Source organism: Syngnathus leptorhynchus, chromosome 14, assembly GCF_054491065.1.
Source record: "Syngnathus leptorhynchus isolate UIUO chromosome 14, UIUO_Slep, whole genome shotgun sequence".
NCBI lineage: Eukaryota > Metazoa > Chordata > Actinopteri > Syngnathiformes > Syngnathidae > Syngnathus > Syngnathus leptorhynchus.
Genome location: NC_141208.1, coordinates 7,992,946 through 8,011,970, shown reverse-complemented (window position 1 = coordinate 8,011,970; position 19,025 = coordinate 7,992,946). Strand labels below are relative to the sequence as shown.

At 38.1% G+C, this 19,025-nt stretch overlaps 1 protein-coding gene across 1 annotated transcript in view; it reads right to left on the bottom strand.

Annotated features, from left to right (window-relative positions):
- The window catches only part of astn1 (astrotactin 1), a 130,444-nt gene that overhangs the window by 6,188 nt on the left and 105,231 nt on the right, over positions 1-19,025 (bottom strand). Inside the window, exons 18-20 of the mRNA XM_085930295.1 lie at positions 8,172-8,449; positions 6,372-6,505; positions 5,652-5,803 (exon numbers count right to left, since the gene is read on the bottom strand). Of these exons, the coding sequence (XP_085786421.1) occupies positions 5,652-5,803; positions 6,372-6,505; positions 8,172-8,449 (564 nt within the window). The remainder of the gene's footprint in view (positions 1-5,651; positions 5,804-6,371; positions 6,506-8,171; positions 8,450-19,025) is intronic.

Genomic DNA, 19,025 nt, shown 5'->3' with positions numbered 1-19,025 from the left:
ATTGCCTGGCAACCAATTCAGATTCAGCTGGGATAGGCTTCGGCACGCCCGCGGCTCCGTGAGGAAATATATCTGATGACATCATTCTCCTCTGTAAATCAATCTTTAGTGAGCATATTAGACAAATCATTGCAGTAAACATGACTATTGAACCAATCAGAGGATGGCAAAATGCCGACACCAGTTTGAGCCAAAGGCTTCAACTGTGTGTGTGCATATCTGTGAGTGCATGTGTGTTCAACGGCAGCACTCTGAATTCTGAAGGCCTTGGGCATGTTACATTTACCTGGAAACACATAAAAGTTGAAATGTGATTGGACAAAAATAAATTTGACACATGAACTTTTCTTTCGGCTTTCTCAGGGCACCGATCGATCGCAACTAGACTGTTCTGACATTTCGCCTCTCGAGAAGCCTTCATCAGTTCATTCAATAACGCTTGGTTAGGACTGCACAAACTCGAGTTGGTGTGGAAAATGCAACTATTTATGCCATAAAGTGTTGAGGCGAAACAAACAAACAGAGCAGTCCACTTGCAATGGGTTTCAATGTCTTAATGAATAAGAATAACCACAAGCACATTTTCTCTGGCTCATTTGAAATGTTGCCATTCATAACATATGCCTTCATTTCTGTCAGTCTGAAGTAGCTGAAAAACAGTGAGCAGCTCAATGAAACAATATGAGGAACCCCACTGAGCACTGTCATACCGAGATGAAAGCTTCATGTGGGTGGTCAGAGGAACACAATGCAGAGCACAGTGTGCTTCAATCAAAGAAGACCTGTAATCCAGTGAACAACACAATGTGCTGCCATGGCATTTATAGGCAAACCTCAACACCAGGGGAATAAAAAAATCATACAGAGAAAACAAAAACATTTCTCGAGTACGTTAATGCATTGCAGGAATAACGGTATTGAAACTTGCAGAACATTTTATAGTTGGTTTCTTGGCAAGCTCTTGATTCTATATAAACAGTAGGTGGATAAATCCCATTGTTCAAGATTCATATTTTATGGAGATTCTCATCTAAATAAAAACTGAATGCATTTCATCACAATACATCCAAGTGTGTGGTCTCTTTATTATGTGTACACATACTCAGTGTGAATAACAAGACTAAACCTCAGATTGACAAATGAGCCTGAAAGAAACGTTATTGTATTTTATTGCAGCATCATCATTACTCTACAATACAGCAACCATTATGAATCCCAAATTATAATACTATAAAGAGAGTACATGGCCAAACTGTCCTAATTTGGATCAGGACCAAACAGTACCAGACATGCATAATGTAGACCTGCATTTTGGTACTGATAAATGCTGTTCCATATTTGGGAAATGTATAAAATATTTGGCCAAATGATAAATGTGTATGTTCTGAATTTTTTTTCAAATGTGTAAAGCACTTTTTTTTTTTCAAATGTGTAAAGCACTTCACTGCGATTGGTTCAGGGTGTCCCCCGCCTACTGTCCGATGACGGCTGGGATAGGCTCCAGCACGCCCGCGACCTCCGTGGGGACAAAGCGGTTCAGAAAATGGATGGATAAAGCACTTTGGTCAACAGGAATAAGCCAATTCCTTCTAATAGGAAAAATGTAATCTGTGATGTTGCTTCTCTGGACATTTTCTTCACCAAAATCTACATTCAGTAATAGGAAAGACAAAAACACATGCATGTCTCCTGAACTGTAGATGCATTTCAATTGCCTCCATGAGTTACAATTACGAGTCCTTGGGTCCCTTGAAGGTACTATAAAATTGTAACATAAACTTATTGGCAAGACAAACAAGAATGTTCAAAACATAGTGAACTATATTTTCCGTCATTTGGTGTAACAAGCTGCTTTACCCACAATGTGAGAAATATGAACCTTTATTTAGTTTCGCACTGCAAGCCCAGGAGCTTATCCAAAGACGACACTGAAAGACTCATTTGGGAAATGAAAAGTTTGTCTATCTAGAAAAAGTGCCTAAATCTCCAAGAGACAGACTGGATTTTTATCTCTGATAGCAACTGATTGGGCATCAATGGTTTGATCTGGGGGATAAATATGGTTGTAAAAGTATGATATTAAACTGATTTTTCCAATTTATTGCTATAGGCATAGAAGCGATTCTTTGGTACAGCCAGCGAGCCACTTATCATGCCCAACAGTTTTATGGTTCTAACGGCGATTAGAGGTGATGACTGAAGTTAAAATATATTGAATAACGTACAACTCAGTCCTAAACTAATTTTATTTTATGACTGAGAATATTTATTCTTCAACTGAAAGCAGTTCTTTAAAAGAAAAATGGCTTCTTCTTTACAACCACCTGTTGTGAAGAATGAAAAGTTCTATACAGAGAACGGGTTGAAGGAAACTGAAGCTTATGAAAGTTAGCCTCTAAAACTAGTTACCACACAAATGTGCTATAAGAACACAATCTGAATTGTCAGGTAAGCGTAATACTTCTTTCAGGCTAGTATTTAGTGGAAAAACCTATTTTTTTTATGCAAAGGGCAAGAAACATACAGATAACAAGCAGTTGAGATGCTGTTTTACTTGTCCTTCAGCTGGAGATGTTTACCCCTTGCATTCTTCAAGTCTGATTGGTTGGAAAATCAAGGATTGCCAAGAGACTGATTTATGGAAGTTATGGGATCTCTCACCTTTTGAAGTTGCGCCTGCTTTTGTCAGTTCAGTTGTGCAGGCCTGGACAGGCGGTGTGTGTGTGTGTGTGTGTGTGTGTGCACCCATGTTGACCCTTCAAGTCAATCTGTTTTTCCCTGCTTTTAAACGGAAAGGAGTTGTGCTTTGAAGATAAATCTGTTTTTGCAGTGGAATCTGTATTCATAAGCAGCATTCATACGATTGTTCGATATGGAAAACAGAAAGTAGCAAATGCCAAGTTAAGGGGGGAAATTGGAAGGGGCGATTGAAAATTCCAAACAGAAAAATTAAAAGTGGTTATAAGCGCTGTTTATTTAAGGTCAGAAAAAAATTGTTGATTTTAAAAGGATTTCCCTACTAAATTGTGGATTAGCTCATGTCAACAGAAATTGAAGCACATCTTTCCTGACTGTGTGGGCAGGGTACTGTCTGGATAGGAAGGTTTTATTAAAACACATTAACAACTTAGTTTATGAAGAAAGATGAGGTCTGTATTGTCACATGGTTTGCACTGAATTCAATAAGAATTATTGCTAAGGTAGACATGTTGATCTGATGAGCTGATAAAAAAAAAACCAACATGTACGTAAATGCACGCACATGCATACACAAAGACATACAAATGGAAATAGAAGCTCAGTTTGTTAAATAACATCTGGAATTTGTTGTCTACCTTTCTTATATTGTTAAAGGAAGGAAGTGATGGGAGAGTGGGAGCTCAAGTTGATATAAAAGACATATTTCATAAAGCAATGGAATGACGCTTCGGACTGCGCTCATGTTTGCAAATTCTGTTTGATATGTGAGCTGTTGAACTTCCACTTCACTGAACCATAAATCTTTTTTTTTTTTTACACCGAGAAGGGCAATAATATTACACCGGACCAATTGATAACAGTTGTCGCCATGCCTGTTTTATGTTTTTTTTTTTTGCATTTGATTTATATATGGTGACGAAGTCATTTGTGTTTTCTCCTTTTGTTCTCTCCACATTTCCCTTTCCCATTTTTGTTCGTCTCACATATGTACTCCTCTGATATGAGCTTTTCGAAGTGTGTCTGAAGTGTTTCGGCTACCCCCATCAATTGCAAGTGAAATTATACAGATTAGGGAGCTCTTGCCGGGTTTTGCACAACCCAAACAGTTATAATCCAAAACACGCAGCTGTCCAACACTGAAGCTTTAAGCTATTTCATGACTGGTCACAGCCAATAGTTTTGCGATGAAACTTCAAAACATTCTGTTTTCAGACAGTGTAATGTGTCTTTTATCATAATTTAACCAGTAGTTTTAGTGGTGTCAAAATGGTAATAAAATAATAAAAAGTCTGTGCTTAAAGGGACAGTTGAGTGAGCTGAGCATTGACGCTTATTTTATAGGTTTATCTGTAAAAATTATGTCAACAATAAACATGATTATTTTTTTTTTGTACCTCATCCACTGCATCTTCCCTAAAAACTATTAATAATTGTTATTCCCATTTTATTTTATATTTAGTTTAGTGGAATCAGTTTTGACTGATGACTAATTGTACAGTATATTGTATAATTTTATGGTCGACCTTTTTTTACCCTACTGTTCATGCTTGAACAGTTCATGCTTGAAGGTAAACGAGTTAGTTTTGAGAAAACGACCATGTGGTAAGCAACAGAGAGGTTAGAAAGAGGCGAAACTAAATAAAAAAAACATGCCAGCATTTAGAACGTTTGAGAAATCAATGGGACAGGAGGATCAGGAGATTAGAGGAAGCTTGAGAGGAGCATAAAAAGCACAAAAGAATGAAACCCAGCAAAGGAGAACTTGAGGGGAAATGTCCATTGGTTTATGTAAGTGTGATGTTCCGAGATGAAACGCAGCTGAAATCAAAACCATACTGCTCAGTGTGCTTTGAGGCCTTTTCAATCTTGCCTGTCTTTGATTTTTTTTTGCTCTGTATCACCCCACTCCTTGGTGGTCTGTTCACCCCCTCGCTTCCCTCTTTGAGCATCCACACAACCAGACACCTTTGCCTCTATGTTCACATCAGGGTGTGTTCACCAAAAGTAATCAATCATCTCCTACAGCAGAGCTCGCTGCATAATGCATTGAATGCAAGCGCAGATAAACTGACGTAAAATGAGAGGCGCAAAAAGGTTTCAACTGACAGCAAACTACCCAAGCATTTATGAATCTGTGGAATCAATTGACAACAATGTGTACTTGTAGTATGGGGAGAAAAAAACATTAAAAAATAAAAATAAAACATCTATAAAAATATATAAAAAAAAGTATATAAAAATACATATATATATATATATATATATTATATAAATATATATATTATATAAATATATATATATATATATATATAATATTATATATATCCAGATGTTATATATATTATATATATATATATATATATATATATATATATATATATATATATATATATATTATATAAATATATCAATATATATTATATAAATATACATAAATATATATATATAAAGAGAGAAAGAGAGAGAGAGAGAGAGAAAGAGAAAGAAAGAGAGAGAAAGAGAGAGAGAAGAGAGAGAGAGAGAGAGAGAGAGAGAGAGAGAGAGAGAGAGAGAGAGAGAGAGAGAGAGAACCAATATTATTGTATGACTATCTTTGTCACACAAAAAAAATACTATAAAATAGTTTCGGTCAAAGGAAAAAAATTAATATTGTTACTAATGACTACCATCTTGTGGATTTCTGAAAAACTACAGCACCTTGCAGTATTTCCAAACCTTATTTGAGGAAAAAAATCCCATCACACCACCAAAAAAATTAAAATAATTGATTATATTGTCTCATTTTATTTACAAATGTGATAATTGACTGTGAAATATGGCCTGTTGAAGAAATAAAAAATACACCCCAAAAAGTTTGCATTTATTTCCCTGTAAAATTGAAATAGCTAGTCTGGAGAAAGTTGAAATAAGTAGGTCTCAGAGTGTGAACTGTTCTAAGTTTAAATAAATACCTGTCTCAACTTTCGAGTGGTCGGTCCTCTCAGTCACCTTCTCCTGGCTAATGAGGTAATCAATGATCCGCACACCAATTGGTGGCTCTGTGTGGTTCCATTCCATGATGAGCAATGAGCTACTTGGCTCATAAGTGTAAGATAGTTTCAGCCTGGAAACAAGAGTAAAAATCATGAGCATGACTTCTTAGTGACACACAAAAGCTCAAAAAAAGAACACTCAGTGAAAGCCGACAGGAACGATACGTTATTCCAACTTTGCTCTTGCAGCTTAAAATGCCTTTTTTTTCCCTCCAGTTCTCAACTTACTTGAAATACATCAATTCATTTGACCCTTACATCATGTTCCGGTCAAATTTGACTGTTTCAAAATTGTAGATGATTTGTTCAGGCTGACTTAAGATGTGACTCTGTCCACAAAATCATATTGATTAGGATACAATTTGACGAATTTCATTCTAATTATGTACATTCTTAATGTCACACATCAAAAATGATTGACCGTTAGATATGACTGGAGGAAATGATAATTTACTCTGGTGTAAAAATTGACATGAGGTACTGACACCCTCATTTGTCACTCTTACACACTTCTAATACTTTTGCCGTGCTCACAGTAGTACCATGGCAGGTCAATATATAATAGAAAATAATAGTTTGATCATTTAATAGGAATTGGACTTATAGTTTAAAATTGTTTACTATGTATTGATAGCATACATTGGTTGTGGAAGAGGTGCGCAGGTGGGGAGTCCATCTGCGCCAAAGGCACTGGAATCACACCGACACCAGTCATCAATCACGTCACCCCTCCCTGAACACCACAGCATGCTCATCATTGCCTCTTGAAGAGCCTGTGAAAAGGCAAAGAAACAATGACAAGTGTGTAAACAGAATCATGATTGGGAAGTTGAATTTGATACAAAATTATTTATTGATATTGTTGGGTATTAAGTATACAATGCAAGTAATATACTGAACATTATCAAAACGTTTATTTTACTGAGAGAAATTTGACATTGATGCTTTTACTGATCAGAGTGACACAGATTAGCTTTAAGCTAAGTGTGTAAACAGAAGCATGATTGGGAAGTTGAATTTTATACAAAATTAATTCTTGATATTGTTGGGTATTAAGTATACAATGCAAGTAATACACTGAACATTATCCAAACGTTTTTCATTTATCAACAATTTCCAGACTGTATTGCTCTTATTTTGATGAAATTGATTTTTTATAACATGCCTCATCGTGACAACTATATGCAGCAAACCAATATATATTTTTCAAATTTTTATAATATATTTTTTACTTAATTTTTATAATATATTAATGAGAATTCCTTCAATCGTTTCTGGTTTAAAATCTCCATTCAAATGCTCATCTTGAGAAAAGTACAGTCATGTCTTCCTATTTAATGTGCTTTTTAAATTCAAATGTCACTTAGGCACCTTCATTCATTGTAAAACATCACAGCAACCGTCACTTTAACCATGGATTGTAAATCCCTTCGCAGAGATTCTCTTGAAAGATTCATGATGGTGACACGGCCCTTTTTTAAATTCAATAGAAATATTTTTTATGCATTTATTCTTCCCCCTGCATAACACCAACAACCTCCAGTTAACCTTTGTCAATACCAGTATGCCGACACCCCAGGAGCATACGCTGCACTATCATGACATTTACTTTTGCTGGAGTATCGACCTACAATATTGATGTTGTCGGAACACAAGAACAAAGCTCGGTGTGATGTTGGTTGAGTAAACTCTGATACTCAAGAAGGAAGTTTCTGGAACATATTTCTGAATGAGATTTTGAGAGTTGAAGGACAACTCATCAATGTATCAATCTTATAATTGGTGGAAATGTTTAAGCCTGAAGATTGCAGCGATTAGCTGTATCAATCTTATAATTGGTGGAAATTTTTAAGCCTGAAGATTGTAGCAATTAGCTGTAGTCATTTTGTAGTTTTTTTTTTTTTTTTTTAGTTCCCCCTTTTTTTACTGGGAGAAATTTGACATTGATGCTTTTACTGATCAGAGTGACACAGATTAGCTTTAAACTACAGCTTTCACTCTGGCACACATGAATGAGCTGAACGAGAAGCAGCAAGGGAAAGACCAGTTAGTCCATGAAATGTACACAAATGACAGGACCGTCAAAACTATGCGAGTTTAATTCTCTAGACAAGTGTCAAGAAATTTGCTCGTTTTGTCACACTAGACTGAAAGAAGCCTCTGGACATGTATAAAAATAAATAAACTAAAATCACTGCCAGACTTCGTCTGCTATCCTTCTGTGATTTTGGAAAATTCTCACTTGGCTGGTGACATGCCCTTTCACACAAGTGTACTTGACATTTTTGTTTACCACAAATATTTTATTCTTAATCAAATGTGCTCTGTTTGTTTCTCGGCTGCACAAACATAATGAATATCTCGAAAGAGGAATTAATTAGGGCCTATTCTCCTCTTTGGTGAGGATCCATATGTACCTAAAATCAATCTTCAACGCACCTGATATGTCTCATTGTTGGACACCAATTCATAGATGGGAGCTGCCTTGGTGATTTGCAATAGGACAGGCTCGGACTGCTGTCGTCCTTGAGTCGCCCTTGGACTCATATGGCAGAGATGGCAAGAACGAGGGCACTGGCCCTGGCTGGTGCAATCCATCCGGACACCGGCTGCCATCCGCTTGGCTCCTGCGTCCAGCAAACTGGCAATATACGCGGGGTAGGTCAAAGTCCGAGGCTCCTTGTCATGCTCCTCTGATTCCTCAGAGGGTGAGTTACCTAAATAGACACAATAAACAAAGTTGATCAACTGGAGTATAGCTACATGAGGCTTCAAAAATTTCTTTGTTTATAATGACATTGGTAAAAACATTTTGAACCGCTGTGTGTATGTATGTGTGTGTGTGTGTGTGTGTGTGTGTGGGGGGGGGTGTACAATAGTGGTAATCCATCCTAATCCTTCATTTTAAAGGTAAACCACAAGGGATGACATAGTAATGCTGATTCATTGAGTTGCTAATATTTTTAACTAGCCCCTCAAAACCCCAAACTATTGACTAGAGAGATACAGTCAAAGGTTACCAGCTTTTTGGAATGAGTTAATAAACATTGGGAATTAATAAAGCTGAACTGACATAAAATGTGTGTTTTGTATAGTATCTTGGAAAATCTCCAAAGCATTAATGCACTTCCGCATTTACTGCACTGCTTCCATTTGGAGACTTTTAGAAGAAGAATGGTGGAGTGGTACTGTAAATATTTGGATGTAATAAAGCACCATGCAGTTCCCGCAAGGAAATAATTTGGACTACGAAAGTGAATCATCTCTTCTAAACAAGGAAATAGTATACAAGGAAATAGTATACATTAATAGGAATTTGGTATTTTTAAAACATCTAACTTAAGCCCCAGGCTATGTAACATTAGGTGTGAATGATGTAATTGATTTAAGGTCAACCAAAACGCTTTCTTCAAGAAACAAAATAAATCATATATTATTTATATATTTTTTTTATATCTTTCACTTTTTAAAAAATGTAATAATCTAGATTTCATGATTACAATGCAAAACTGTGTTTGCTCTTATTCCGGAAAATTTTATTTAGTTATTCCCAAGATTATTTCTGATATCCCTTTGTCTCTGGAGTGGAATTTCTGGAGGCAGAAGCAAAACAGCTTTGACCACATACTGTTTTGCATACATTGTCATTATTCTAATTACAAGATCGGAACATTGTTTGGTTGTATTTAAACACAGAATGTTTAATTGATGAATACAACTTCAGTTTTAGAGCCAATGAAACAACTTTATAAGAATGAGAGCTTTTCTTATCTTGTGCATTTAATGTTCTTTGCACAATACTTTACCTTAAAAGAAAAATATTTTTTCCTAGGATTTTGTGTTATAAATCTCAAAACTCACTGAAATAAAAATGACCACATTATGAGCGTTTGAAAAGCTTATTTAAGTGAATCCATTTCAACCAGCATCAAATGGAGCTCTTTTTCATATAACCACTGGGGGGCATTAATATGACAATTTCAAACTGTGCAGACTTCATACAGTAGTTAAAGCACCTTTATTACTGGTGCCAAATAATCATGCAAAAAAGACCTTTTGATGTTTCCCACACAAGAGTTCCAACAATATAAAATAGAAATTCATGCCAAAGCCACATTTGTTTGCATCAGTGTGTGCGTGTGCACTCTTGTGTCATGCAATGTCTGAGTGTACCTGCATCCTGAATGAGCCTGTCCTTGACCAAATAAACATGCAGAAAATGGACCTTGCAATGAGGCCACTGGGACCACTTGACTGATACCTTCTCACCAGTCAGGTTGTGTAGGAAAATTAGGTCTGATTGAGGGTGAGTGGCATCAAGAATCCAGCTCACACGTAGTATGTTGATTTGCATTTGCATGATATTGCATGTTTTAGTGCACTCTGACTCATGAATAGTCCACAACATATAAAATGACTCCAGAGATAAAAAAAAAAAAAGCCACATCTTTTTGGCTAAACAAAAATAAGTTTTAACCAACAAACTGACTGACCGACAGTCCAACCAATCAACAACCAAAAATAAGTTAACTAACTAACTGACTGACTGACCGACTGACTAACATTTGCATGGTGCCGTGTGCCATGTCTCGTGAAATGAAAAGTGTGCCTTATGCTCTCCATCTAAATACTGATAGTTTTCACTCATTGCACACATTCCATACAATATGCTAATTTACTGGATCACATTAGCAAGAAGAAAGTGAAAGTACAATGAAACCACCTTTCACGTAAAATTGAGACTTTAGTCAGAATTTTGCTCTCTAAGTTCACCGTAGTTACAGTCAATCACCATATGAGGAAACTAAGGCATAACATGTCCAAAACAACTGTTTTGACAACAAAAGGTCAGCCACCCCTTGGAACCTGAAAAAACTCCAGTCCACTCTCTTAAAGGTACATGTCCCTGGTGAATATCTCTCATGAGGATCACCAAATGCCAACAATAATAAAAGAAGAATGTGGAATGTCTCAAAGTTAGCTGTATGCATGCAAGTTCTATCCTCCCACCCTCGAAACGTTCCTCACCGGGTTTGTTGAGTGGCAACAAAGAAATGCTTGCCGACAGATATGTATTGTTGTTAACGATGCGTACACTTGTACGCCAATTAGAAATGCCCAAATTCATTTATAATTAGGTCCTATGGGTAATTAAAAACAATAGAGCAAGTTTGAAGTAAACCACAATGACAAAACAGATTGTGGTCAACTTTGGCTGTTTAAATTTTAAGTCCTTCAGGATTATTTTTGCTTTGGCGCCATTGTAGACACAGTGTATAGAGTAAGTGAATCATCTACATGCTAATTGCTATCAGACTACTTTTTTTTTTTTTAAGCTATGATGCAGGCATTAAATCCAGTAGGTATTAGTTTCATCTTTGTCATGGTGGTGGTATTTGGCATGTGGGTAGAACTCTCACTTTTAATAATCTTTGAATCAGCAATTTTATTTTTCTTTGTACACAGCCTTTATGTCTGAACAGCCTTAGATTCATTCATTTGCCTTATGCTGGAGTAGAGGTTTCTAAAGATATCTGACCAACAGGCACTTTTGTTAAAGCCTACTGACACCCAACATAAAAGCTGCAGCGGCAGCAGAAAATGGATCGCTTCTTCAAACTAGAATGGCACTCGGTCAAGCGCATACCTTTGCCAAGGTCCAACAGTCCCCTTTAATTCAATCAATAAACTAGCCATCACTGCTTAATCATAATTTAAAATCACCGGATCAGTAACAATGCAGAGTCTCAGAGGCACTCAGTAACAGATTTTGCATGACCATTCTTGACTCTGGGGGATCAGTCACTTTTGTTTATGGCAAAATCCGTCCATTGTTTGGCGAAACAATTCCTTCATGTTTTTTTTTCCTTGGACCAAAACTATTTTATTGTATTTTTTTTTTTTGGTGTGACAAAGATAAAGTCAGCAGTACATACAATAATATTTGTATTTGTAACAATATTGTATTTTATATATATTCTTCTGTATTGGAACAGATTGACTCTATCTATGCGGACACCAAGACATAGAATTCTATTTGATGAAACGCATGAACTCAAACAGGAAACTAACCAAAAGTGATAAAATAAGCCTTTTATTTTGGTCCGCTGAGTTCCTCTCAAAGGAATGCAGGGTATATGCTTCAGGCAGCAGATAAGCAGCTCTGTAGCTGATAAAGCAATGGTCCTCCATTTCTGTTGGCGTAATGGTTAAGATTAAGCATCTAGTCATTGCGGTTAATATTTGGACATATTTTCTACCACAGAAGCAAAGTGTGGAAAGTAATTTATGATAACGTCTGGCAACTAATCTTCTCTAAACTGCAGGATACCCACCATGGGGCATTGATTTCTGTGTGCGTCTGTGTGAGTGTACGTGAGTGTCCAATACTGTGTGTCATGGATTTTGGGGCTTTTCTAGACATTGCTGTATCTGGTGGAATGGTACATCTCTGATGGTGCTAAGAGCTTTTCTGATTCACATAATAGCACTCCATTCATTCCTTCTTCCCACACACTCCAATAAGAGAGAACACCAGTTCATCTATCGCACAGACTTGAGTCATATCTCCTACTTGCACGATGCTTTCACATTGTGCTGGATAGGAGAGAGAGAAAAAACAGAGTGGAAAGAGATCAGTAGACATGCAACCATCCACTTTTGAAAAAGGATAAAAGCCTTTTTTTTTTTGCCAGCAAAAGGCTTCTTTCTTGTCTTATGCATTCATGTCTCTGTTTCTATTGCTTTTCAGACCAGATGCAGTTTTTTTCTGAGAATAAATGACCAAGTATCGTTGTGCATGATCAATGTCTAAAACGGTAATCTCAAATTCTAAAGTTCATTTCTCTGTGGTTTCTAGTACATATTCAGTTGGGTGTTTTTTTTTTTCTTGTAACTTCAGTTGGATTTTATTCCACTAGGTGCTGCTAGTGCATCACTGGGTTGGCAGCAGCTTTTGGACCAAATCCATGTGCATGTTCAATTCCGCAAACTGAAGCAAGGAAAAACACACTAACCTTTTGATTGTGTTTGGCCTGCGTTGAACATTATATGGTTATGGAATGTAATCATGAGCCCCTGCTGTTGCCCGAATGTCAGAAATCAAAGCAGCCAGCAGCTTAGTAAATTGGAAAGCAGTGAGATGAGAAATTTGTATTTAAAATGCCTAGATTTAGAGGGATAATGTCTGTGGAGGAGGAAAATGAAAAAATAATTACTACCAATAAAAAGGAACCCATGTACGAAACAGATAAACAATATGCGTATGTTGCGTGCTTGTGCATGATGCATTGTGAACTCTAAACCTGCAACATGATAGACCGAGCAGCTCTTCTTGTGACTGACAAATATTTTAAGGGCAACTCTCCACTGTCGGTAATCCTGTTTAAAATTTTATGTTTTATTATTTGACACTACTGCAGGTGTCATTGCTTGTTTTCACGTAGCACAGTTATTTAGATAGTTCTTATCACAAAAACACCCACAGCTTTTAAATAACACTTGTACTTGCTTTAATCATCATATGAAGTATGACATGGTTTGGCATAATTGTCATACAAAGTTTCAATTGTTTCACGGCAATGATCACGATAATTTGATTGGCCATGTCCCTCGACTTCTAAGGTACATCAGGAGTACGGAGTACCGAATCCCCTGATATGGGGTTATTCCTGTTCAACTGGTATTGGAGTTTGGTCCGCATTGTGAAGGTCGGATTGCACCAAAATGATTCTTTGTCACAGATTCCGTTCATAACATTTATGGACAGAATTTCTAGGCATAGCGAAAGCATTCGGGGATTCCAGTTTGGTGGCCTCTGTCCTGCAGCTTTGCTTTTTGTAGATGATATGGTAATGTTTACTTTAGCAAGCCATGAGCTCCAACTTGTGTTTCAACTACAGAGGAATCACACTCCTCAGCCTCCCTGGTAAGGTCTATTCAGGGGTGCTGGAGAGGAGGTTACGTCGGGAGGTTGAATCTCGGATTCAGGAGGAGCAGTGTGGTTTTTGTCCTGGCCGTGTAACAGTGGACCAGCTCTATACCCTCGGCAGGATCCTCGAGGGTGCATGGGAGTTTGCTCAACCAGTTCAGGTGTGTTTTGTGGACTTGGAGAAGGTATTAGACCGTGTCCCTCTGGAAGTTCTGTGGAGGGTGCTTCGGGAGTATGGGGCGCCGAACCAACTGATAAGGGCGGTTTGGTCCCTATATCATCGATGCCAGAGTTTGGTTGGTCCCTTTGTCACCGATTCTGTTCATAACATTTATGGACAGAATTTCTTGGCGCAGCCGAGGTGTTGAGGGTGTCCGGTTTGGGACCTCAGCATTGCATCTCTGCTTTTTGCAGACGACGTGGTGCTGTTGGCTTTTTGAATCCGTGATCTCCAGCTCTCACTGGTGTGAAGCGGTTTGGATGAGGATCAGCACCTCCAAATCTGAGTCCATGGTCCTCAGTCGGAAAAGGGTGGAATGCCCTCTCCGGATCGAGGATGCGATCCTGCCCCAAGTGGAGGAGTTCAAGTATCTTGGGGTTTTGTTCACTAGCAAGGGCAGGATGGAGCGTGAGATCGACAGGCGGATCGGTGCAGCGTCGGCAGTAATGCGGACTCTGTACCGGTCCGTTGTGGTGAAGAGAGAACTGAGCCAAATGGCAAAGCTCTCGATTTACCGGTCGATCTACGCTCCCACCCTCACCTATGGTCACGAGCTATGGGTCGTGACTGAAAGAACAAGATCCTGGATACAAGAGTATATATAGAGACTATGTCTCTCAGCTGGCCTGGGAACGCCTTGGGATACCCAGGGGGGGCTGGACGAAGTGGCTGGGGAGAGGTAAGTCTGTGAGTCCTCCTACAGCTGCTGCCCCCACGACCTGACCTCGGATAAGCGGAAGAAGATGTATGGATGTATGGATGGAGCTCCAATTTTCACTGGTTTGTAGACAAGTGTGAAGCGGCTGAGATAAAAATCAGGTTAGGATTGAGTCTGCCTGAAGTGGTTGAGTTCAAGTTGGATGAGTTCATCTTGGGGTCTTGTTGACAAAGAAGGGGAAGATGGAGCAGGAGATCAACAGGAGGGTCGGTGCATTATCTGCAGCAATACAGATTGTACCTGTCGTGAAGTGAGAGCTGAGCCGGAAGGTGGAGCTCTTGATTTGCTGCTCAATCTATCTTCCTACCCTCACCTGGTCATGAACTGTGGGTGAGCTATGACTGAAATAATGAGACCTTGGATACAAGCAGCTAACACGAATTTCCACCTGAGGGTGTCCGGCTTTTCCTCTACAGATAGGGGTGAGATGCTTGGTCATCCTGGAGGAACTCAAAGTCCTATGCAGAAGAGGAGCCAGATGAGGTGGCTAAGGTATTTGGTTAGGACCAGTAATGTAGTAAGTGGAGGCAGGTGAGGCTGAGCCTCACCTGACATCATTGAAAGGAAAATTAAATATATAATAAAACAAAGTATATACAGTGTTTTTTTATTTGTACTTTTGGTTTATGAACTAAATAAATACATGGGTTTGTATGAAAAAAATCTCAAGGACTTTATTAACCTATGCAATGTCAACCAGCAGAGAAAGGGGCAATGTCCGAGGCTTGCAGTTCTCCAGCCTCACTGTAAGGGGCATGATTCATTAGCTGCAGGCCTCAAGGCTAAATTCTCAGCCAAAAAATAAGTTGCTGTAAATTATCGGTTCAAGGTCAGCCATCGATCATTTGTTGTTTTTTCCCGCTTGCCTGGCCTTATGTAGGATTACATTTTGAAACTTAAACAGTTTTATAAATTGGACTTTGGATCAAAGCAGGAGGCAATGAATAAAACACGTTGGGTCTAAACAGTTTGATATTGCCACTCAAGCGAAGTGGCACAAACAAAAAGATTGGATGGATATCCAGAAGAATTTGCAAAGAAGTCTCGATGAGCAGTCGACTATTCACGTTCAATGCCAGGTCTTGCTAAAGATTTGCGATTGGGTGATATTTGTGTTTAACGATAGGTCCAAATACGCTCATTCTCTACACTAAGTTTAATTTAGTTATCATATTCAGTGACACACTCTGGGTTTCACTTGCGCAAAAAGAATCTGCTTGCTTCTTCAACAAACTACCTTCACCTTGAGTCGTCATTGTAACAAATTCCATTTTCATCATTTGCCCAGTAGTATATACAGTCAGAGATGAGATGCTGTAATTATTGATTCTTGTGGTATTTTGAGAAAGGTATGCCAGAGACATCAGATAATAAAAAGATTTTAAAAGGTTAACATGAAAAAATAAAGAAAAATACTCAAAATATTTGTCCTGTATGGCTACATTTCTCCTGTCATAAGAATATGACAAATCTGAATACAAATGACATCACTGCATACAATCCACATAAAACCATTTTCTGAACAACTTTGTCCTCATGAGTGTCGCGGGCGTACTGGAGTATTCCCTAGCATGATAAAAAAAACAAAAAAAAACAAGAGCTTTATGCGTGTTTGAGCAAAATTGACAAAGGCAGCTACAGCATTACTGTACTTGTTTCTGTAAAAGTGAAAACAATTTAGAAATAACTGTTTTGCCATTGATGTGTATGTGTGTGTGTGTATATATATAGATAGTGCTGCCAGAATTACTTTATTTTCACAACAGTGTACTGACGCTTAGCCCAGGCTTGCAACACATCCCATCTCGCTCACTCTGATCTCTCCTTGCATGCTTCCATGTGAGTGGCCTGCTTTTCTGTGTGATGTGCAACAAAAATAAAAATAAATTATAAACGAAAATAGATCCAGTAAAGCAGAATGTAAACCAGAAGCCCCCTTGCTGAATTAAAGAAAACAACTTTTCAATGGTTACATTCCACACCTAATTTAAATGAATTTTTAATAAACTAATTTTGAGTCTAAATTGTCCCTAGGTGTGAGCATGAATGGTTTGTTTTGGTTGTGCCATGTGATTGGCTGCTGACCAGCTCAGGGTGTGCCCTGATTGTTGCCTAGTGTCAACTGGTATTCTCATGCCCAAAGCAGCTCTTGTGAGGATAAGCGCTGTAGAAAATCAATGGATGGTTGACATTGGTTTTGAGGACAATTCTTAGAATAATAAAAGGGTGCTGTAACAGCGTGGGAAAAGTAAGACCCTCAAAACGGCAAATATGAGCATTTTTTTTGCCAAGATCATTTTTTTGCCTCATTCGCAGAATAGTAATGATTTTGCAACCTACAGTGGCCTCCTGAGATGTGATTCAAAATTTGAAAACCCCTGGCCAAGAAATTATCCTGTCTCCGTTTGAGTTGAAGATAAGATGTGATCGTTAAAAGCCGTTCTTGCATCAGTTTAGTACTTTGCACAGGCACAGTAGTACATGTGATGCATTCTGTCTGAGGTTTACATCATGGACTTTCATATCACTGACGAACAATTGGGGGCTCATGGCTGAAGCCAGGGGTTAGTCATCTTATGTTGCCACGGTAGTTGACAACTCTGAAATCACACTGTGTTTTACTCTAGGATATCTAGGAATATTTTTATTAGCGACTATATATATTGTTTAAAGATTTCCCACTTTTAACTATTTTTGAAGAGAGAAGAAAACTTTGGCTATGAGTGAGGTAACCTCAAAAATGTTTTTGTGTAAATTAAGAACTTTTCCAGATGGATTAAGCAGAGCTGAGCAACAAACAGGCCTTAATTTCTCAAACCAATTAAAAGTTATGAATATTTGCACCAAAATAACCACCCTGGAGCTGTTTGCTCATAATGCCAGGCCACTGTAATTAGCCCCCAGCAGAGTGCCAATAAAGCCGATTAGACTTGCTTTTGAGACATGGATTTTAAGATCTGTTTTGACATGTGACATGGGGGGGGGGTCCCATATTCATGATTAACATAAAAAAATAAGGAAACAAAATAAAAGAGTGCACATATTTCGATACTTTTGAGTAGTAATTACACCCCATAACCTTGCTTTCTGGCACACGTTACTAATTTTCACACTCAGCCTATCAAAATAAAACCCTTGACTCAGCCTCATCCTGCTGAATCCAATCCACCTGTCAAGCATGCAGATATTATCACTGAGATATCTAGCAATATCTGACAAGCTCAGTAAGCCTTGATAGACGCTTTATGTTTAAAGCAGTATTTGAAGCATGTTGGGCTCTGAAGACATGCTTTGTCTGCTGAAGGAAGGCTGCTGACCACTGCCTCAACAAACCCCAGAGATTCCCATTAGCTGCCACTAGTATCAACCAATCTTTAACGTAAAAAAAAAGTGCATTTTCTTCAATGGCTTTGTCCCACATTACACAACCCACATTAGGTTAATTAAGTATTATTTCCCATAGGAGTATAAATTATTGGTCGTGAATATGTGTGAGTGACCGGGAACTAGTCCAGGGTGTACTCCTTTGACCAAAGTCAGCTGGGACAGGTTCCTGCTCACCCACAAGCCTAATGAAGAAAAGTGTTCTAAAAATAGATGGAAGTGTTTGCAGGAGAGAGGCTTGTTCATTTGCAGACCACTGTCAGATTCCCACACTCCCCGTACACACACTTTGACTTTCCTTGTGGAACTGTTAAATGATTCAATTGAATCATCTAGAAAGAAACAAGACATTCATTAGAGAATTCTCTCGAGTCCTATTTACAGCACAGTCATAATGGAATACATAAATATTCACATTTATAGTCCCGCTATAAAGGATGAGTCAACCACAGCACATCTTAAATTAAAGATAATTCCCCACCCACCTAGCCACAACAGTAATGGCCGTTCACTTGTCTACGTAAAACAAATCAATACATGAAAGTGGTATATTTGCTACCATATACCATTTTGAGTACACATGTAAAACATTTCTAATGAAGATTCTCATCGAAAGACAATTTGCTTCGAGTGATTGTGACACAATTTCTTCCCTATTGAAATGAACCAAGGCTCGCTTTGCAGAAAACTGGCAAGGAACAGTAGGTGGGGACTCACCTCAGCAACAAAATGCCCCTTTGACTCACAAGTCACGTGAATTTAAGACGATTCTATTGGCTGAAAAAGCTGGCTTCTTACAGTACAATATGTATTTGTAGATTCAAATAAAAATAATCAAGTGAATATGTTGTTGCAAATTGAAAGTGTTTCTTTATTATGCTGCTTCTAGGGGCCACACACATTCAGTATGGCAAGTGAGAGGGACATTATAAGCATCAACACCCAAACCCATAATGTCAATTGTGACCACCAAAAAACATGATATAAAACATTTTGTGAACCCCTAATAAAAAAATCAAACAAACCAAAATATAGGCAGGC